The sequence below is a fragment of the Bombus terrestris genome, chromosome 16 (assembly GCF_910591885.1).
Source record: "Bombus terrestris chromosome 16, iyBomTerr1.2, whole genome shotgun sequence".
In the NCBI taxonomy this organism is placed as follows: domain Eukaryota; kingdom Metazoa; phylum Arthropoda; class Insecta; order Hymenoptera; family Apidae; genus Bombus; species Bombus terrestris.
Genome location: NC_063284.1, coordinates 5,132,507 through 5,155,145, shown reverse-complemented (window position 1 = coordinate 5,155,145; position 22,639 = coordinate 5,132,507). Strand labels below are relative to the sequence as shown.

Sequence of the window (22,639 nt, the reverse complement as noted above, 5' to 3'; positions counted from 1 at the left end):
TCATGCGACCGCATCCGTAATGGAAAAAGGGAAAATATAGATTTTTTTTTTTTTTTTCAAAATTTTCCATTTCGAAGTGCCATTTGTGATTTTGGTTAAAGGTTGCAGCAACCTATTGTATCGGCTGTCTGTGTAGAATCTATGTTCGCGTGGGATAAGCGTCTGCTGACTCAGTAACATCGACTGCTAGCAAGTCGCTCGGTGAAAGGTTGTGTTGTGGGTAAAGAAGCGAAGGATAAGTCGTTCCGGAGGTTCTGTTCCATGCTCACGGTAAATTGTCTGCAACTTCTCTGTAGCATTGTTTATTCGTTGAAAGATAAGACAAGATTTAAAGCGAACTTTTTACGTATTCATAGGATCTGGTGATTCTTTTTTTAACAAGTTAGTTGGGCATCCCGGGCTTTGTAAAGGGACTCCCTCTTCCTCAAGTATTTTGCATGGAAAAGGAAGGACGAGAACACGGTTCCGGGAAACAACCATCAGGAAATCATTACCAGAATATATTTCGCTTACAAGAAGTTTCTCAATGGCAGCTGCCAGTCTATGACAATGCATAATATTCGCTGCACTCTCTCATTCACCAACACGCATACTCGTTTGTGCTATACAGAAAGAATTGTGCCGAACACGCAGCATGTATCGTTTATTTCATCCATTAAAAATCACGGAAGAATATATTTCCTTTGGAATAAATCGTCGTTGTCGAACGTATTTCTCTTTCGGAACTTTCTCTCGCTTTTCTTTAACATCTTCGCTCGTAAATTATATCTCTTCCGTAATACCCTTTTCTGTATTAAATAATACATAATATATATAATAGTTTTTTTTTTCTTTTTTTCAACAAAGTCGACAATTAATTTTTCAAGATTAGTTTTCTTGAATCGCTATAAAAAATTTGCTAAAATAAGGAGAGCAGAGTTCCCAGTAAAAATCGCAAATACGATACAAGTTGACTCGCAGTCGTACTCCACGTACGTGTCACACATTTGAAATCAGCGGCGTGATAGAATTATAAAAAAGAGAAACACCGGTGGAGAATCGGCCTCGGTTTGTTTCTCGATCGAACTAAAAAATTTCCACGATTCCGTTCGATTTCGTTTCGCCGTGACACGGCCGTGAAACGTCGTAAGCTACTTTGCAATTTCTTCTTTTCCTTTCTTCTTTATCGAGAACACATTTCATGGTAAGGCACGATCGACGGTTCTTCGAAACTTTTGCTTGAAAAATTGACTCTCCCTGCTATTGCATTTTGGTTTTGATTTCCATTGAGCAGATTCGTTATTATATTCTAACTGTAGATCGTGGAAGACCACTTTCGTCGTTTCCCACGATCCTCCACTGACTCGTGCACGGTAACTACCGTTGCCTGTTGGTACAGCTAGAAGCTACTAGTCTAAATAAAAGACTGTGGTCGAACTAGTATCGGAGAAGGAATTCGTTATCATGCATTCGGCTCAAGGTAAAAACGTATCAAATTCGCTGCTTCGATCAACGTCAGCCCGGATTTTCAAAGCTCGACCACGGTCAGTCTATCTTTCGTTTCTTCTAATAAAATAATCACGGGAAAAAAAGACTGTTTAAAAATACCGGCTGACGTAATTCGATCTTAGAAGGTGCTATTTTTCTACCATACAGTTCCTCTGACAGTATCCTAGAGCTCACACTTGAAAAACGAGTCTCTTTGCTTATTTTACTTACTTACGAGTCTACACTCGAGTCTCCTTTCTAAGACGAACACGACTTGCAGAGACGTTCCTGAGAAGATTTCTTTCTTTCTTTCTTTCTTTCTTTCTTTCCTTCTTGTTAAATATACTGCTCCGGGGAAGAAAGCATATTCGCTGCTCTTCCAGCCACCGATTTGTATCTACAGCCACGAGCAAGTCTTTCAAGCCTGATTGCCAGGTTCCAAGAGAAATTCTCAAACAACGTGAACCGTATTTTCGACGACCGTCACACGACAGAAAAATTGGATTTCCCTCTGCAAGCCGTGCACAAGTTACACTCGTTCTCCGCTTCTTCGTACTCAAGGATAACGCGGGTCAGTCAGGTACCTCGACGAGTGATGCAGATTATGGTACGATCTACTTCTCCTGTGATCTCTGTGCAGCTGATTGGCCGGCCTGTGAGGTGTATAGGGACCCAGGTAAGATACCGTCCTGGTTGCTCGTCGCTCCTGATCGTTCTGAGTCTCTGGGGTCGTGGCAGAATAATCTGGAAAAGGAGTAGCTGACGGTGAAGAGGTCTGAAACTGAGACGTGCCATAGAGAACGCCTATGGACCTTCTCCAGACGTCGTGCCGCCTTTGGTTCTCTGGTTCCAGCTGGCCTTCCCTTCTTCTACTTTGGGAGGAGCCACTTTCCGTAGAGTTGCTGTCCTCGCTGGTGCCCAGACCAGGATCCCTGTCTTCGAAAGCGGCTAAACTGGTGGCGGGACTGTCCTGCAGACTTTTCGCGGGTGCAGAAGAATGATAGTAAGTGAGAGTCGGGTGTGGGATCACGTAAGGCTGCTGGAGTTTGCAATTCATATCCTTTTCCGACACCTTCCGCTGTTGAGCCTTGTCCGAGTCGGTTTTCTCGTCTTTGTAGGACGACGGACCGAACAGAGAGAGCAGAACGGGTAGCAGGAACATGCCGTGCATGGCTCCTATGAATATCACCAGGAACACCATCTTGAAGAACACCATGAAGATGTAGGTACCTGCAAGCACTAAAGCTATGAGACCGAGGATCGTTGAAGTGGCTCCTTGCACTATCGGAAGACCGAGACTGTACAAGCTTTCCTTCACTCTGTCCTCCGCAGTCTTTTGTTTCGAGCTCATGTAGGCGTAGCAGATGTGAGCGGTGAAGTCGACGCTGAAGCCTATGCACATGATGAGATTGATCATGGATATGCTATCCAGGTTCACGTCCCACAGAGCCATGTACCCGGCCACGCCTAATTCGATCGAGATAATACAGAAAGCTACCCAGAGGCAGCACAGGACGTTGGGGATGAAGATGAAGCTGATGAGCATCATTATGAGGGCGCCGAAGACCATGCACTGGATGCTGGTAGGCTTGACCAACTCGAACTGATCGAAGAACACGAAGTAAGGGTGGAAGACGCTGGCGTTCAACGAAGACTGGGCGCAAATCCGACGCAGTTCCTTCACCATGTCTTTCTCTTGGTTGGTTCCACTGACGTTTACCGCCTGGATCAGAAATCTACTGGCGATGATGTGCTCTTCGGCCTGGTCAAACTTCACGTCCAGAGAGAAGCTAGTTTTGGGAGACAGCCAAGTGTCTTTCAACGCTTTGATGAAAGTTTTCTCGTCCTTGATTTCCACGTCGGTGGCGCTGTTATTGGCGTAGCTAAGGAAGCTTCTGAGCCAGCTCTCCGTGTATATGGGAGCGCTGCTGATGTACTTGCTAGCTTCCAGGGACCTGGTCAGATTTTCCATTTGCGCTTGAATCACCGGATCGCTGTAGTCGTACTTTCCGCTCACTACAACCTGAAACAAAAGTGACAAAAGTCTTTATAGAGCCTCGCAACAACTGGTTCATGAAACTTGTCAGCGAATATCGGCGGAATTATTTAATTTCAGACCAGGAAACTTTCTTCGTCTTTTGCTCGCCATTTACTCGCGATCTAAAGATATTGAACACGCGGAATGAGGTATGAAATTATGAAGAGCGGTTTCTATGAACTTGAAAGTCCTCCTATAGCCCGGACGGCAATTAAGTGTCTTCCAGCCACGCCTAGTTCGCCAGAAACTAGCAATTACGGGGTTCCGGAGCAGAGAATGCGGCACTCTAGACGTTCTAGCGAACGTCCTCTGGATTGAACCAGAAAAATCGCGACAGCACCGTGTGACGCAACGCCAGTCACTTTTCTTCGACGCAGTGAAGCCGAGAGAAAGCTACCCACGTGACATAATTGCGTGTAGCGAGTTACTCGCGGGTTGATGAATCTTCGGAGGTTTGTCGCGGTTCCTGGACCTCTTGGCTAGAAATACTTTCTCCTTCTCTGCCCTCATAAATCTCTTCGATTAAAAAACGAATCCCAAACAAACACCTAGCCACACCAACGATTTTCAACCTTTTCTTGTTACAACGTAAAATACTACAGCTAATACTAAAGATACATTATATTTTATTATCTTATTATTATTTAAATTTATTATTCAAATCTATTATATCTCAATATTCAGGACATTCACTCTGGACCTGTATGTTTTCGTTATTCCTATTTGTCGATATAGTAGAAAACAAATAAGACAATGTCTCTATGTCAAAATAGTACGATACTGCGTGCCTCAAAAATGACAAAAATCGCGAATCTGCGCCAGAATCTGCTACTTTTCAGATAACAATCGCCTATATTCTATCTACCTGTATTCTATACGGAAATTCCCGGAAGTAGTAGTCTTGTCGGTCGTAGAAAGTGATCGAGTAGGAGTCGTTCTTGGAGAGCTTGCGACGGTCCAAGCCCTCCTGAAGAGTCGTCAGGCCGTAAAGAGCGCCAGCAAGGTAACAGGCGAATATCAGGATGACGATGACCTTGACGGGTCTGCAATTCAGCGCGACAGCCAGATAATCCCTGAACCAGCTCATGCAGCCGTGCTCCGGGTTATCGATGGGGTTGTATGGATCGTCCGGATCTACCCCTCCACTGCACAGTGCTCTATAGAGCCAGGATCTGTTCGCTGAAAAACAAAATAACATTCGTTCGTCGTTAGTTCGCTGATTCAAGTGGAAAGGGGTGGTTGTGGTGTATCACGCGATCGCTCTTTTCACGAGAATCTGTTGCATTGTCTTCTACTATGAATCCCGTACACATTGTGAGAAAAAGAATGTACGGAGTCATTGTTTAGCGGGAACAAAGCCAGAGGAGAACGACGGTACAATGTCACGCGCCAAAACGACAATGAACATTATGATATACAAAGAGTCGCATTAATACGCCGAGCACGCGTTCCTGATCGGGACAATCGATTTCCAAGATGCGTTGACCACGCGAGTCCGCCACCTTTCTTGCTTACCGATTGATTACCAATTCTACTCGATCGAGTCACGATACCAATTATTAATGATAAATTCCAACGACCTTAAACCTTTGAGACCTAACCACGCGTGAAGATAAAAGCAACGTTCGCCGTGTAAATTATATTTGCGTCGATGGTGCGTGTAACCACCTTGAAATGGCACTTTCACCGCGTTTTCCAGCCGATGGTGCACGAGTGATCGCGGAAATGAGCAAATACCGTTTGCCGCTTTTCACAAACCATCGAAAGCAGCAAGAAAAGGGGAAAACTGGAATATGCAAAACGCAGATCGTGCAAAAATATGCAAGACGGTATTGTTTATAACTGTTGACAATGCCTCGGGAGAAAGTGACGAGGTTACATAACGCAGCGGTGATCTAACGAATTAGCGACGGTCTAACGTAACCTGGTACGCATTTCTCGCGTAACCGGCGGCTACCACCGGACATCTGGCGTCTCGTCGGTTTCTCATCGAATTGACAAGAACCAAAGGGAGTACACAGACGAAGTAACTCGATTCGGATCACAAGACGATCGATTTCCAATTTTGCCAATTACAGCTATACGCTATTTCTAAAGTGATTTGTCGATTCGTAACCGATGCAAGGGATAGCAAGGGACTTGCCGGAGCATCGAGCTACAATTTCTAAATGATTTTAGAGACTCGACGACGGTTGGTCAGGATCTTCCGGCTTTCACGATCGAAATCGCCGGCGATTTACAACGACCTTTCTCTCGCACTGATCATGTACCAACTTTTCACGATCAAACGGTATTCGCGAGAAGATTTTAGTTAAAAGAAAAGAAAGGTCTGTTCTAAGAGGATTTTTAGAACGGTCGCCTTTCGTAGAATGGAAATAAGAATAAAGCAGCGTTGGTGTAATGGCCCCAAGAGTCCGGGGTCCGGCCGGCCGCTGCTTAGCATAGAAAGTTCCGCGGCAAGCGGCAAATAAATGAAAGTTCAAATAAAACCAACGAATGATACGTTCGACGAGGCTCTGCCCGTGAAAGTATTCCGGGTAACGTCTTCTTTGGCGATTTAACGATCCCTGTTACCATCGCCGAGCACGTGTAAGTAAACAGGATGGTTACATCGGATGTAGTAACCGAAATAAGTCGCAAACGATCGTCGAACTCTTACTTTTACCGACCACCGCGGATTCTTCAGCGGTTACGTAACAAGAAAATGCGTGTGTATCCATTTGCAGCTCCATTTCTCGCTCTCACAGCGTCGCAGCTTCTTCGAATGTTAGTCCTGAATCTCGTTCGACCAGTTTCGCTTGCTTCTTTCTTTTCTTCTTTTTTTTCTTTTTTTATTTGAAATTAGAAATTTCGGATTAGACATTCTTCTCAGAATCAGTCTACAGTCGTGGACAGAAGAAAGTTTAAAACTAATATTCGAGTATAAGTAAACTTCGCGGTTAAACATTTTGTCTCTACCAACGCTCGTCTATTATATTATAATTCAGTTTTGCAAAATTACAGCGTTTTTCCAGAGCTGCGTTTACCGTGAGACGCGTTAGGAGCAAGAAGCTGACATCTCGCTCCCTGTTTGGCCACGTTCAAGAACCACGGTGCGCGTCTAGAGCTTCCAGAAGTATAAACGTGGCCCTGGTTTCTTCCTCCTTTAACCTTTTAACACGTTGACTGCCACGCGTGTTTTCACCGAAATCTCCGTCAGGCCACGCGTGCCGCAGTACTAAGCGTTCTCTGCTATTTTAGTAATGCGAGTAAATAGTTTTTTTAATAAACCATTTTCGTATTACTTTTATAACAATTCAGTAGTTTTATTATTTCCTCTAGAATATCTTCTCAAATACCTACGATGATCCTTGGCAAGTAGTCAAATAAGCGTCACCCGAATACGGATGACGCGGCCCTATCGGAAACTTTGCTGTGGCAATCAACGTGTTAAGCTTTCTTTCGGCCATCGTCGCGCTAGAGGTCACGGAACGTAGAGATCAGGGTATTACTTTGCAAGTTAACACGTTCGAACAAAGAGAAATATGAGCGACAGAGACTTACAGGATTTGGACAGAGGCTGCACCTTGCAGCACAATACGCTGTGCAGGTTCTTCTGCTCGCAGTAACCGCTAATGGCTACGCAACCCGTGAAGAAGGTCAGGTGGAAGACAAAGGTGAAGACCACGGCGAATCCTGAGGCAAACAAAGTAACAGATCATCCATTTAGCCTTGAAGTTATTGGCGTTTAGATAAATCGCGTGCTACGGACCTGAATAAATACAGAAGATCTGAACCGAGGGGAAAGGCGAGAGAATGCCAATGAAAAAAGATATCATGTCAGTGAGCGAAGTGATAGTGATGGAGACAGCAGCTTCGCTGAGAGTCGCAGCCATTCTTTCAGGCACCGGTTTCATTATACTGGTTCGTCTCCAGGCCGCCAACATGACGAACGTGTCGTCGATTCCGATACCTGTAAACAATCCGATCGATCAGTTCGATTAATTGGAAGTAGCGTCAGGCCGCTTGGTTGTAAATTAATATGAACGAGAGAGAAGAAAAAGAAAAGAAGATACAATGTGACACAGCTGAGTCATTGTGGGAGCGATTTGTCGGCGCAAACACCCCTTCGGTCGGTATAAAAACGACCACAGTGCCATTAGCGTGATAACAAGGCGGCAGTTAATGCGTCGAGTGAATCAGAATGGCTGGCTTATTCGTGATTCAGCCTGTCTACATTTGGACGACGATTTATAACCGCTAATAAACGCATTTATTCAATTTCAAGCAAGGACGACCAATTTCCACACCATTTCCCGCGTTACCATCCAAACTTTTCCATCGAACCATCTTTCGTTCGATGGATTTCTGTCGGAAATTCATGCTTCTGTCGTTTCGTGCTCACCTCATTGCGTTTAACATTGCATTTCAGTGAGTTACTGGCCGATTGAACGCGACACATATATTTAAGGAGTGGAACATAGTAAATTTCCATCGCTTATCGTAATATTCCAACCAAATACATCGTTTGTTTTGGCAATTACATCCTTAGCTGTGCTTGGTAAGTTCCTTCCATTCTTACTTGCTTTATATTAAAATATTCCTTTTCAACAGTTGAGCGAAAGTAAAGTTAAAATTGAGAGGTCGATAGAAATGTACTCGTTACGTAAGCTGCATTTGTTTTTCACCAGTTCATTAAACAATACCAGCCGTTGTACAAGTGTTTCCATTATTATACTGATTGCTATGAGAAATATTTATCTGGTGGATTAAAAAGAACGTCGGATTAATCGAAAGAATCAACAACAACAGGCGTAATTACAATTAATCAAAGATTGTGTATACTGGGGAAAGCAACCGAGTCGTAACGCAATGATCATTGACGAAATTGTTGCAAAACACTGTTTAACAGCCCTCCCCGATTCGATCGGCTGGCCACAGATCAGGGAAACAGGCTGGAATCGGCGGGCACCGGGTGATTTGCGTGAAAAGCGGAAGCCGCTGTCGCGACTTTTCCCTTCCGTCGTTACGCTCGTATGCACCAGCCACCAGGCAACCACGATCATTGCACACGTCCGACCGGATCATTGAGAAATCTTTCTTCTTTCTTTTCGAATTACCAGAACGCCAATTCTTATTGGAAATGTAAACATACAAAATCCGTAGAATCCATTTAATATGGGAAAAAATATATAAAATATCCAAAGCATAGTTCTCGTAAACTATCCAAGTATTCAAAAATGACCAAAGTATACAAAAATATTGAAAATATAGCATTCAAAAATATCCAGAGTATTCAAAAATATCCAGAGTATTCGCTAGTGTCCAGAGTATTCGCTAGTGTCCAGAGTATTCGCTAGTGTCCAGAGTATTCGCTAGTGTCCAGAGTATTCGCTAGTGTCCAGAGTATTCGCTAGTGTCCAGAGTATTCGCTAGTGTCCAGAGTATTCGCTAGTGTCCAGAGTATTCGCTAGTGTCCAGAGTATTCGCTAGTGTCCAGAGTATTCGCTAGTGTCCAGAGTATTCGCTAGTGTCCAGAGTATTCGCTAGTGTCCAGAGTATTCGCTAGTGTCCAGAGTATTCGCTAGTGTCCAGAGTATTCGCTAGTGTCCAGAGTATTCGCTAGTGTCCAGAGTATTCGCTAGTGTCCAGAGTATTCGCTAGTGTCCAGAGTATTCGCTAGTGTCCAGAGTATTCGCTAGTGTCCAGAGTATTCGCTAGTGTCCAGAGTATTCGCTAGTGTCCAGAGTATTCGCTAGTGTCCAGAGTATTCGCTAGTGTCCAAAATATTCGCTAGTGTCCAAAGCATTCGCAAGTATCAAAAGTATCCGTAATATTATAAGTATAAAAATATGTTATAAGTAATCAAAGAGGTCAGAAGGTATCGAAAAGCATCAGAAGTATTCAAAAGTACCCAAAGGTATCACAAATACTCGAAAGTATCCAAAGTATCCAAAAAGTTCAAAGTTCGTCTGCCATTTCCGGGATCGATACTATGTCATCATGAAGAGTATGTGAGTCACATTGAGCTGTGGTTTCATTCGCACTTATTATTCTGAGAATTCGCACAACAATGAGTCGCTCATCAATCATTCACTCCATATAACATTAGGATTGCAGTTCTTCCGACAATCTGGCAAATTCAAATTACAACGAACATAAGTCGCGACTTTTTTGATCCGATTAAGAATTCTATAGGGCTCGAGTTGGCTATTCTTGGCGTTCTAGGTGCTATCGTAATTTTCTCAGTATTATGCGAACCGCTATGACATAGAATCTATTTAACCTACATTAGACAGCTTGTATCGCAAACGAAAGAGCACCGAACGCCAATAAAGAGCGAAACGTTACTCTTTTGTCAGAATTCTATATATTCATCTGCCGATGTATCTACATCCAAAGAATACTAATCAAGTACCATTCTATGATCTTGCTCCATCCTGGCAGAGGAAAGTTACGCGCTTCTTTCTTTAACGCTTCGTGTATTGAATTATCAGGACATTCGGTAAATAATGCAATATTTTTCAACAGCTGAGTCTAAAAGGAATAACATAGCCATTATTACGTTGGCGGAAATTTGAATACATAATTTAACAAAAGTGGTAGAGAAATTTTTTATCATAGATCAAACGTTACACAACTGATACATTTTTCTGTTTGTCCAATATAAGAAAACAAACTGTCGTTAGATGAGAGCTATGTAAGAGTATGTAAATAAATTAATATAATATAGAATATAATAAATAGTAAATAAATATAAATAAAGCAACTGCGTAACTTATGGAACCACCTAATATTTCGTTCTTCTTACACTTTCACTCCGGAAATTCAATGTTTAGGTGTATCCTGAAGAAGCGAACTGTAACGTTCGCGAAGCGTTAACGCAAGAATGCCACTCATAATACAATCGTCTTCGTAAAAGTCAAGAGCATGACATCCATCGATCATCGCGAGAGCTTCAAATCTAAAATATCTGTCTACTATATTTTATCAAATTTATGATCTTATATTATATCGCTACTTTGCCTTAGGGCGAGCCATATTGGCGTCCACTCACCGATCATGAGGAACGGTGCAGCCAGATTCAACCCGATGAAGTCGACACCCAGGTATATGCAGAGACCAAACGCCGCCACAGTGGCCATTGCCGCAGAGACGTTTCCAAGAAGTCCCAACCAGGGCTTGCTGCGTACCCAATCGGTCATCATGCACGTCACCACAGAGAACAGAGCCATTAGGATAAACGTGCTCGAGAAATAAGGTACTATGGTCTTGGTGTTCTCCTCCAGCTCCAATTCCAAGGTCCTAGAAGCGAACCTGGCGGTAGCGATGTGCTTGAACACGTTGTCCTCCTCCACTTGCCTCAGCGTCTCTAGAAACGCTTCTTCCCAGGCTGCTCCGCTATTTTCAAGATGCAAAGGATTTTAAATATACAGTGTGAATCATAGGATTAGATTATTTCGTACGCTCGCGATTTTGCCAATTTCTTACGTTCTCTTCTACAGTTTTAAAATGTTTGTAATATATTTAACAGTAGCAAGTGAGTACGTATGTAACGTAGAAGCTTGGACAGGAACTTACATCGCATCCTGGCGAGCATTGTCAGCTGTGAGAAAGTAGGCCAGCTGCATGGAGGGTACAGACTCGATGATCAGGTCCTCGTTGATCACGCTACCTCCAAAATAGACTGGTAACAGGTGAATGTCCCAAGTGATGGGGTTCAATGTCACAGGGAACGTCAGGTTCAGCTCCCTCTTTTCCACATCCCTGCAAAGTGCTACCGACTACTTAGACCCTCAAACACGCGGATCAGTCTTAAAAATATTCTTCTAAATATTGTTTTTCACGAAAGATGACAAAGTATGCAATTGTATCTTCCTGATTTAAAAAATATCTCGAGCTTGTACAAAGTATGAACAATTGTTATTAGTGTAGATAATTTTCCGTTTCAATTTTACGTTCAACATTTTCTTAGAACATTGTAGATCTTTCTGGCATGTTAAAAACGCGTAAAAATCTGTTGCTTAATGAAATTAATAATTAACAATGCCACGATTCTAGCAATATACTTACTCTATGACATGATGTAGGTCCAAAATGTCGTTGTTGAAGCAAGTGTCCAACCATTTGGCACAAATCTGACTATAACTGAACTCCTCCCCTTCGTAGGTAGCTTTCGTGTTCCTGATCATCTTGTCCAGCTGTCTGAGTTCGTCGAACACTGCTGTTCTCAGCAGATTATCGTTTCCATCCTTGGACGTAATGATCACATGGCCGAATCGACCTATTTAAATCGACAAATATTACACGAATACGTTCGCGAGTAATTAAAATTCGTATGAACAGCGATTTGGCAGGCAGATTGAGGAAAAAAGAATTTAAAAAGTAAAATGTGTAAGGGAACCACGCGAATCGTTTCAGTCAGCAGTTGATTAACAATGACTCGATGAAACGTGAAAGTTCTCAGACCATACAACAACAAACTATACTCTGCACAGCAGGTTAATTCACGCAGTATGAAATTACACACAATACAAACAAGAAAAAAGAGAAGTCGATGCACTTTCTCCTTGAACTTCGCCGACGACGTATTTTATAAAAAGTAGCCGTGAATTGACTAACGTCGGTGTTTCTTCTTAAACTCTGACTCACCTGGCCTGGTAATGCGACCCAGGTTAAATTTGTGGCTGTAATTGACCTTAAAGTATTGCTCGACGATCGCCCTCTCCATTTTGCTTGGCCCATTTGTCGGAGAAAACAGATACTCTGGATCTATCTCGTAATGGATTCTCTGGTATCCAGTGAAGCAGATGCAGGCAACGAGAACCGGAACTATCACGAAGTAGCCGGGATGATGGCCGACCACCAGACCCAGTTTGTGAAATGCCCGGTTTAGGAAATCGTCCACGCATGTCAGATTGTTCCACATCTAGACAAGGCATTGACAAAGCTACTTTACTTTATATTTATTTCATGTATTTATATAAATATATTTATTTATATATTCTATATCATTATATATCTATTTATTTATTTATTTTATATTATGTCTATATACACTGTACCATGTAAATATATTTTTCTCATTGTATCTTTTTTTTTTTAATTTCATCATATAGTCTTATACGGAGTAGTCAATGCATTTTTCTTATCCCTTGCAAGTAAATACCAATGAATTTTAACCAATTTATGAATTAATTTAATTAAATAACCAATTAATTTAGAAACTGTTACAAGTTACAACATATCATCTATTACAATAATCCAACTATATATACCCTGCACTGTGTATAAATATAAACTATGTACATACATACAGGGTGGCCATTTATGTAAGGCTACCTAAACGTCTCTTTCATTCAGTTGTGATAATGGAAAACCATTATCTTATCTTATTACCATTATTACCATATAAACCTTAAGTCATTATTACCTTATATGTAATTTAAATGGTATCTAAGAATTTCAGGAAAAACAAGCTTGCACAACACAAATATTCTTACAGGACGTAGGTCCCTTGATGCAGGACGTTCAAACTGCTTATAGAATATTTTTTACATCATCACGACACGAACAGATATTCAGGTGAACTTGTTTAAATATGGCCCCACTTGTGTGGTATATAACCAGAGCAGGGACCATTGGATAATTCTATTCACAATACAGAGAAACAATAAAGACGCCTCGAATTTACTTTGTAAATATAGTATTCTACCTTCACGTTGTGGAAACCGTATAAAACGGCGGAAGTACCATCAGCAAAGAAATAACGTTCGTAACCTGTCCATTCTATTATAGTTGAACGAGTTGTACATACAGTTGAAGATTGTCATAGCGGTTAACAGTAGTTCCGAAGGAACTGGTTCTCAGACGTGCACGGAGATAGCGATCGATCAACGTTGTTTGAAATTTATGACATAATTGCCATAACTGCAGAGCGGTGCTGTCAGAAAACCGGGAAAAACGATAGAAAGTGGAGCGAATTGTTTGTTGCAGCGCAATCAACGAATACGAATATTAACGACAGACTATTTCGCAATTTTGGGGCAAGAAATTAGGAAGAAATAAGTGGAAAAAAGAGCGTAACGCAACGTTTAAAGGAATATTCCGAATGCCTGAGTACTATTACGATCTCCGATCAGCCATGGCGAAATTACAGGTTGCGAATGTAACTCCATTGAAACGGGTACTCGTTGTAATCGATGCTTTTTACATGAGAACATGATCTACTCTCGCGTAAGCGATTTCTGAAAGAAGCAGCAAGAAACGTTAACAATACAAAGAAAGGTGTAATTAAGAGGTACTTTAAGACAGTTTGAGATCGATACAAAGTCGTCGTTCAATTTTTACTAATTTTTCTAATTAAGGAAGCTTAAAAGGGCAAAGATATAATAATTAATTTGTCTATTTCACACGGGCAGAGCAAATTTAAGATTCAATGAGTTGTATTTTATTTGATTTTCACGATCGGCTCTTCGTAATTTTCGAAAGATCTCTCGTCGCAATATCGAGATATTGAAGATATTCAAACGTTGCTAGTCTCAATAGCAGCTGTATTTCTGATGTCCTACAAAACTTTGTCAACTTGTAAGCTACTTTCGAAAGGATCTTATAAATTATCCTCGTTTTCAACTGTGTCATATTAAAATATTCATTTCTTTCTCTCTTTTTAATTTTTCTCCATTTTTCCCTATTTTACTTTGCATTATTTACAATTTACTCCTTGGCATACTCCAACTTAATTTTACTGTTCTGAGCCTGTCGAGCGACCGGTTACAAAATTTAATTTAAAATCGTACGTTCATCGTTATTTCCTCCGTTCGTCTAACTTTATGTAAATTCTCATACTAACAACAACTGAGAAACTGTTTAATCAGAAAATACAAGAATTTTCACAAAGTTAGATGGACAAAAGAAATAACGATGGACGTACAATTCCAAGTTAAATTTTGAAGCCGGTCATTTGACCAGACCTGGCAAGGTTAGTGTTAAGAAAATAAACCAGTGGAGCGAAGGATTAGGCGGATTGAAAAAGAGAAACAGAATGTTTGACAAGACGAATAAAAAATTACGTAGACGATTGTTATTGTGCTCGTGACGCAATGGAAAAGCACACTTAGTGCAATAACGCAGACATCCGTCTCTGCTTAAGTAGCCAGTCGTGTCTCAAACTCGAGTTCAATTTTAGCGATGAAAATCGCACACATCCGTTCTTCGCTCTTTGGCCCAACCAAACTACCACCACCGCCGCACGAAATTCACATTCACTGCGCATTATCGTCATTATCGTCATCCTCCTTGTAACATAGCCGAAAAAGACAAAACAGGGGTATATTAAAAATTCTAAATGAAAAGTGGGTTAAGCGAATTCGACCAAAGCATCATTGAAAAACAGGGCGTAAAAATGACGCACGAAACTTGACCTAGATCGGCACAATACGCGTTTAGCATAGCGAAATGATCGTCGGCTGTCGATTCTTCGGATTCGGAACGGGATAGCGGTAAGTCTGGTTCAAGATCGAAGGAACGGGCCGTCACTGTTTTCTGGGAAGCTCGTCGACTCGCAACTCGCCTTACGTCAGATTCTGACCAGCGAAAAACACAAACACGGCTCCTGCCAGAGCGTCGACCTCCGCAGTCAGCTGACCAAACTCTTCGATGAAAGTTCTTGCAATAATGGAAAGTCTATTGAAAAAATATTCTGAGAAATCTCATCAAAACTTTTAATCGAATTCTAAAAGACGCTAAAATCGACCGAATCAACTGGAACTGCTTCAATGCGAACTCTGGAGCCACGGTGTATTAAGTCACGCTTATCAAACTTTAGACCAGAGACGTCGAGCTTATCACTTTTACGTTATTATATTAAATCAAAGTGCAACTCAAAGTTTACCTAAACTTGGGAAATTTATTTACTTCAAAAATCTCTTTATCAAAGTAAGAATTCAGTTCAAAGCTAATGAGAGTTCAGCTCGCGTTTAACCAGTCAACTGTTGCCACCTCTTTGAAAAGAGGGCACCTGGAATGCGTGGCAAAGAGTAAACGATGACGAGTATACTCGTCGAACGCAGAGTATGCGTGGCTGTTATAATATAGAATTAAGTCGTAACGAAATGACTGTTTTATTTTATTACTCACTGGGCTCGTCATAACACAAAATATTGCAATTTCTCAACGACGAGTATACTCGTCAGAAACAGCTAACTGGTTGACCGAAGCTTGGAAAATTTATTTATTCGCGAGGATCGATTTATCGAGTTTCTTAAGTTCACAAACTACGTTTGCGTCTGATTGAACCTGATCCGAGTCAAATTTAATAGAAACTTGAAAAATTCATTTCTCCGACTTTCTTCTTGTTTCTACCGTGCCGCGAAAAAGAAATTACGTAACACCACGAAGCTTGCTTTCCAAATAATGTCAAAGCTTCACCGACTGGTTTCTAGCCGTGTGAAAGTTGCGCAATCGTTGTTAATTAGCCTGATTAGAGCGCGATTACGTCGACCAAGTTACGATTTCATTGGACAGCTGGAACAAAAGGTTGGCTCGATTGTTACGCGACTGTTATCCAATCGTTGCAGATCGAATAAGGAGCTGTGTTACCCAATGACCGGTCGACCGACTACTTTCTCTGTGACGAGAGAGGAGAAAGATGGCCATCCAGATCGTGAGATCTGCGTACACCACGCTTCGAAACCACGTCATCGAATCACCGATGGAAAAACCAGCTGGAATCGAGTGCAAGTGGTTTTAGAAAGTCGTTCACGCTCGAATCCTACCGTGTCCGGAGCCAATGTCCTTCCGTTTCTACGGATAACCGCGTCCACGTAGCTTTCCAATCTTATCCGTGAAATCTGCCATCTTATTTCCATTCAAATCACGGTTTCCGTAATTATGCGGTCTAGTGACACTTCCCCATTTTCACTCTTCCACTCAAATCTCAACGATGATGACAAATTTTCTTGAAAATTTGCGCTTAATGTTCTCGCGTGATCTGTCAAAAGGATTAGCTTTGCCTCTAGGCTATTTATCGCAACTACTCCAAATTTTCTCAAATAACGTTTCTCCCAATCTCCTGTGGTTCGGTGTGGCCGCTTCTAAGACCATCTTCTTCGTAACTTTAGTACAATCTTCAGTTACGTGACACCCGTTGCGTCATAGGATTGCGTATTTTAGAGATTTCGAAAGAAGATATAGACGACACCGAAAACAACAACATACAACGTTAAGTAGAGAAGTATGTCTTCTTTGAAAAGAATTAGAGTACGAAACGTTATATAGACGAGATCCTGGGAAAGAGACTAAACGTGCACAAGAGCCAGCGAGAAAGGGTAGGAGGAGGCACTAGACAGATGAGACAGATGAGATGTTAAGGAAGAATGCACGGTATAGGGTTACGGTAGCCTGTATGGGGGCTGATGATCCAGAAAGAACGAGCTTCTTCCTGAAGAAACAATGACGAGGACATTGATCCAGAGAATGTAAGAGGAGACCCTGATCTAGAGCTACCGGTCTATCCAACCACTCCAGTGTTACATGATCTTTTAAACTACCGTAATGCTTCTTTAATCCTGCCACTTTTTGTTCGTCTGCTGAGAAATACGAAAAACTAGACTGCGGTCTTTTATGCAAATTTATATTTTTATTCGCACGATTAAAGGTTAAATTAGTACTTGAAATTAACGTGTTGTTTTTTGGAATTAGATACGTTTTTTTTTTTACTATTGAGCGTCATAACGAGAACTCTATTTTAGGTATTCTACACGTATTTATATTTTGTAGCTTTGTACGTACGTATTGTATTTTATAGTTGTGTAGATCGTGTGCATAGTGTGCACATCATAGATGCATGAAAATCCGTGATATAATGAACAATTGGATAATCCATTAGAAGCTACGAATAATACAATTGTGTGACTTTTCTTTGTTAGTCTTATACGAAGGCTGAAGAAGTTTGTCCAAATTTGGTTTGGATTAGCTCACATTAAAAATCAGGTCAGGTTCCCATAATAAAATTCTCCTCTGTAGATTCTTAGGTAATGTTAGAAAGTCATTCCCATGTAAATTTCGTAGGGAATTCGTAGGACTGACCTGATCTAGGCTTAATCATAGAACCTTAATCAATTAACCTTGGTTCTTAACTATCCCCTTCCTCTATACGTGCACGCTATTAAAAATCCCACGTTTTTAACAGGTTTAGTAACATGTTTTCCATTCTGGCCTTTTCCCCACGTGTGAAACAGCCCGATAAACTTGCACCGGATTGCCCAATTGACCAGAATGTGGATTGACCAACCGGTGTGGTAATATATTGAATAATAATCGTTGGTTTAAGTCACAATGTCGACAGCGATAAAATAGTTGAGCGTATCAAAGGATTCTCAAACTTTCAACGCGACAAATTAATCGAAACAGTCTGTGGCCCGTAACGCAATTGAAGTAGGTAACCTCCGAGAGAGATGATTTTTTACAACGAGGAAGCAAGAAACTGTGTGTCATAACCCTTCCGAAATTAAATTAATTAAATTAATAACCTTATCTTTATTGCTGCCATTCAGACTGTACTTCGCGTCGATAGTATCATAACCTAAGTTTTATCAACTTAACCTTTTATGTACAAGATGTTTCATAATAAGTAGGCAATACATAAGGATTGATATTGTCATAACCTAACATTTATCAACTTAACCTTCTATATACAAGATGTTTCATAAGTAGGCAATACTTAAGAACCCACAGTGTCATAACCTAACATTTATCAACTTAACCTTCTATGTACAAGATGTTTCATAATAAGTAGGCAATACATAAGGATCGATATTGTCATAACCTAACTTTTATCAACTTAACCTTCTATGTACAAAATGCTTCATAATAAATAGACAATACTGAAGGGCCGGATTCAGCAACTGAAAACGATAAGAAAGATTTGTATGAAACATGTGTGCTGTTTATATACAATATAATTTTCTCTGTCACCACTAACAATCAGGATAAATGATCGTACTGTAAAAGATAGGACCACGTATATATATGCTTAAAATATATACCAAACCTAATTTCTTTTCAATCTTTCGATATACCAAAGCACAAATTATTACATTACTATCAGTCATTGCCGGGAAAAAAGCATCTTGAAAGCGTTAAATCGCGTGACGGTGTCTAAATGCGATTGTCTTGCATACTTTCACCAATTTTTTTGGCACTTTCGGTGAAACACTCGTTAGCTTCCGGTCAAAGTAATTACGGTCTACATGCATTTATATAATCTTAAGTTGCATGAAGAAGTATGAGGATAATAACGTGGTTTTTCCAGGACTAAGCGATCGACATTATCGAGTCTAAGCGAGTCAGTAGAATTTCGTGGTAATGAATGGTCGCTTGTAGAATGACTAGGATAATGGCAATGATCCCTCGTAACGTTATTTCATCTGAGATGCTAGTCACGCCAGGTTGTGATGGGAATGTCAAGTCGGTTTCGCTTCACAGGCCTTGTGCTCGAAATTTACAGCGTGCCGTGTCCCTATGTAACCATCGTTGCCCTTTAGAGAAATTTTATACTCTGAAATATTACAGTGCGCGACGTATTTGAATCCAGAGCTTCGAAGTATCTCAACGAATATTTAAAGTCTGACGAGACAAACATAATTGAGAACAGATTTCATATCTTAAACGATCGAGGGACAAAGGTCTAAACGTTAACGTTTAATCGTTTAATCCGCAATTTGTTTCATTAATCGGTTTAATTTTATATTGATTAAAAAAATTCTCAATATCGAAGTCGTGAATAGAAATTTCAAGAATTTGATCAATATTTTTGTCCAATTCTATTCTTTACCATTTCTTCCTCCATCTAGATCCTCCAATTTTATGAAATTCGAAAATCTCAAGGTATTTTACAACATCAGCGTTCTGTTACATCTTTTTTAACGAGATAAAACAACGACTTACTTTAGCTACGATTTTTTAAAAATAATGTTGCGTAAAACGTTATTTCGCTGCTTGCCAGGGGAGGTGTATTTAAAACTTACTAAATAAATTTGTATGTATGCTCCAAGCGTTTAATCTTGCTAAAATTCGGGAAATAAACCCCATGCCATCCCTGAACTTGCCTAATATACACAGACGAAGATTTAATAGTATTAAAATTCAGAGAATAACACAGATATCACTACCGCGTGATTTTATTTCACCGATCTAAGCGTATCTAATTATGATTCTGCTTGAACTTGCTAACTATGCAGAGTCCCATGCACAATCTAACCGGATTACGTACAATCCTAACTTAATTTATTAAACGAACTACTTGGATGCTTCTAAAGTGAATCGGATTAAATTTTGAACCGAGAAACTTGACCTGTGCGAACAGATTGTATAACGGCGAACCAACACGTGAATCGACAGGGAGTTGGTTTTATTCGTGATTTGTTAAATTATAAAAGGACACGAGGATTGTCTGGGACAACGATTAGCCTGTTCGAAGATCAATGTCTCATCATCGCGTCAACCGCAAGAGGCGGAATAAGAAAATTACGATGGAATCGTGTCACTGCGACATGGCCAAACGGTCTGTGCCAATTTCTCTTTCCAAAATTAAAAACTTTCGATTCGCTGGATTTATTCCAATAGTGGAGTAGAAATTTCAAGTTAGAAAAGCAGTCGTCATCAAAAAATTGCAAAATAATATTATGTTCGAAGTTGACATATTTTTTCTCCACATTTTCTACAGACTAGATGACCTCAGAGCTCTTGGTTTAACCAATTCAATCGATTAACAAATGGCTTGAATATTATATTATGAAAATAAAAGAGAAGAAATAGAAATATAATGTCTACTAACTATAATTCTGAATTTATTACCAAGACTTCTTGTGTAATAAGTGATCAAAAAATAATATTCCTAGACTGATAAATTGCAAATCATAAGTTACATAACTTCCCTTTCATAATTTCATAATTTCTTCTCAGATATAATAATTAAGTAACTTGTCAATTTTTTAATCTATCTGGGGAATTCGCCTCGCATTTTACCAAACTTATTGTCATTGTATAAGTGTATTTATTGACTTACGGCTAGTAAGCTTTCATTAGTAATATTGGAGTAATTATGCAACAGGCGAAAGTACAAAAACTTGAAGACGGAAAATACGTAACATAATTGTACAACAGATTTTTACATACCGATTTATGAAGAGTGCAAGAATGCACGGAATGCACATAATATGCAAAAATATAGAAAATATCCAAAGTATAGTATCTATACAAAATATCCAAACTATAGTACAAATACAAAATATCCAAAGTATAGTACCAGTACAAAATATCAAAATTATAGTAACAGTACAAAATATCCAAAGTATAATACCAAAACAAAATATCCAAACTGTAGTACCAGTATAAAATATCAAAATTACAGTAGCAGTATAAAATATCCAAGGTATAGTACATATGCAAAATATCCAAAGTCTAGTACCAATACAAAATATCCAAAGTATAGTACCAGTACAAAATATCAAAATTACAGTACCTATACAAAATATCCAAAGTGTAGTACAAATGCAAAATATCCAAAGTATAGTAACCTATACAAAATATTCAAAGTATGGTACCAGTACAAAATATCCAATGTATAGTACCTATGCAAGATATTCAAACTATAGTAACAGTACAAAATATCCAAACTATAGTCCAATGCGAAATATCTAAAATATACTACCTATGCAAAATACCCAAAGCATAATACCTATGCAAAATATCCAAATTGTAGTAACAGTACAAAATATCTAAAGTACAGTACCTATGTAAAATATCCAAACTGTAGCCCTATGCAAAATAGTCAAAATATACTACTTATGCAAAATATTTCTATTTTATTAGCTGTGTTGACAAAAATCTAAATTTGCACAAATGTCCACAATCTAGGAAAGACATACTACGCGTTATCAGTCTAAAGATAACGAGATAGAATCAGGCGAATCAAAGTTGCACGTGACCGAGAACGAAAGTAACGCTTATAAATAATAAAATGGAAAATGGTAGGCCACGGTATGCTTTCACGTCGACACGGTGGTTGCCCGCTAGAAGAGCCGCTTAGCACGATGCCTCTCGGTTTTCATGGCTGGATTCGACGAGTACGCGGCTCCATTTTCACGCGAGGGGAACAAAAACTGATGGAAAAATGATGGAAAAATGAGTAAACGACGCGTGGACGGTGTACACTATCGTTCAAAAGCATTCGGACAATTCGCTTATTTTTCCCAAGGCACTAATTATCGAGAACGATTTGGTCCTTTCTAATTATCATAATTACGTATAACAGTATACTATAACCCGGTTAAATCAATTTGCAAACGTCAATATGTAACAATAAAATTGACGTTCGTAATTGGCATACCGTATAGAACTATTTTGTTACTTGACTACCTGTTTCTCTACAGATTTTTTAATTTTTCAATTATAAGACAGATTAAGACGAGTATTCTAGACACACAGGCAAACTCTTCGTGTTGCTACAACCAGCGATATTAATTAGCAAACGTATGTATCGCGCTTCTAAATTATTGCAAATATATAAAATACACTTAAACTAAAGATCTTTGATCTGAAGTTTCGCCTCTGATCTTATCTCGGGGAACCATAAACAGTTTCATATATTGTTGAAAATAATAGTCGATATTGATTAGTATAAATAAAAAGCAATAATATCAAAAATGAACGAAAATTGTTTTTACGGACACAACCAAGTTAAGTGACTTTAAGTGTATCTATCAGTGTTCAGATCCTAGAATAATTGGAATATGTCATCAGTCATATTCTAGAACTTTCTATAGATTTGATCAGGTGTTAGCTATTTATTGAGAATACATATGTACCTTAAGCAATGCAAATGTATTCCATGTTTCAGCAAAATATTTGATTCCAATTATGATAAGAATTTAAGGAATTGATAGTGAACAGTCTTCTATAATAACGTTGAAAATACAGTACAAAATATCAATGCTTCCATTGAATTGCAAATACTTATACACTATCGTGTACACACTATACAACAATACAATACCTACACAATAGTAAACACATAGAAAGGTAATAAACATTGTTTCTATGGCAAGAAGAAAAGAACGAACCATAGAGAAATATTACATAACAAATGTAAAT

General features: G+C 39.7%; 1 protein-coding gene and 1 long non-coding RNA gene across 3 annotated transcripts in view; one reads left to right on the top strand and one right to left on the bottom strand.

Annotated features, from left to right (window-relative positions):
- Positions 1 to 484: 484 nt before the first annotated feature.
- LOC100647360 (patched domain-containing protein 3) overlaps positions 485 to 22,639 on the bottom strand; it is a 40,547-nt gene continuing 18,392 nt past the window's right edge. The window contains exons 1-9 of one of the 2 annotated variants that reach the window (XM_048413400.1): positions 12,137 to 12,413; positions 11,558 to 11,768; positions 11,066 to 11,251; positions 10,542 to 10,885; positions 7,257 to 7,457; positions 7,049 to 7,180; positions 4,371 to 4,684; positions 2,280 to 3,490; positions 485 to 2,211 (exon numbers count right to left, since the gene is read on the bottom strand). In XM_048413400.1, the coding sequence (XP_048269357.1) occupies positions 2,082 to 2,211; positions 2,280 to 3,490; positions 4,371 to 4,684; positions 7,049 to 7,180; positions 7,257 to 7,457; positions 10,542 to 10,885; positions 11,066 to 11,251; positions 11,558 to 11,768; positions 12,137 to 12,413 (3,006 nt within the window). In that variant the 3' untranslated portion in view covers positions 485 to 2,081. Of the gene's footprint in view, positions 3,491 to 4,370; positions 4,685 to 7,048; positions 7,181 to 7,256; positions 7,458 to 10,541; positions 10,886 to 11,065; positions 11,252 to 11,557; positions 11,769 to 12,136; positions 12,414 to 22,639 lie in introns of those variants that run through there. The other variant, XM_003401863.4, reaches the window with a different exon arrangement.
- LOC125386572 lies at positions 7,789 to 10,778 on the top strand. The gene is made up of 2 exons (XR_007226846.1): positions 7,789 to 8,045; positions 10,516 to 10,778. It is a non-coding gene; the product is annotated as an uncharacterized LOC125386572 (long non-coding RNA).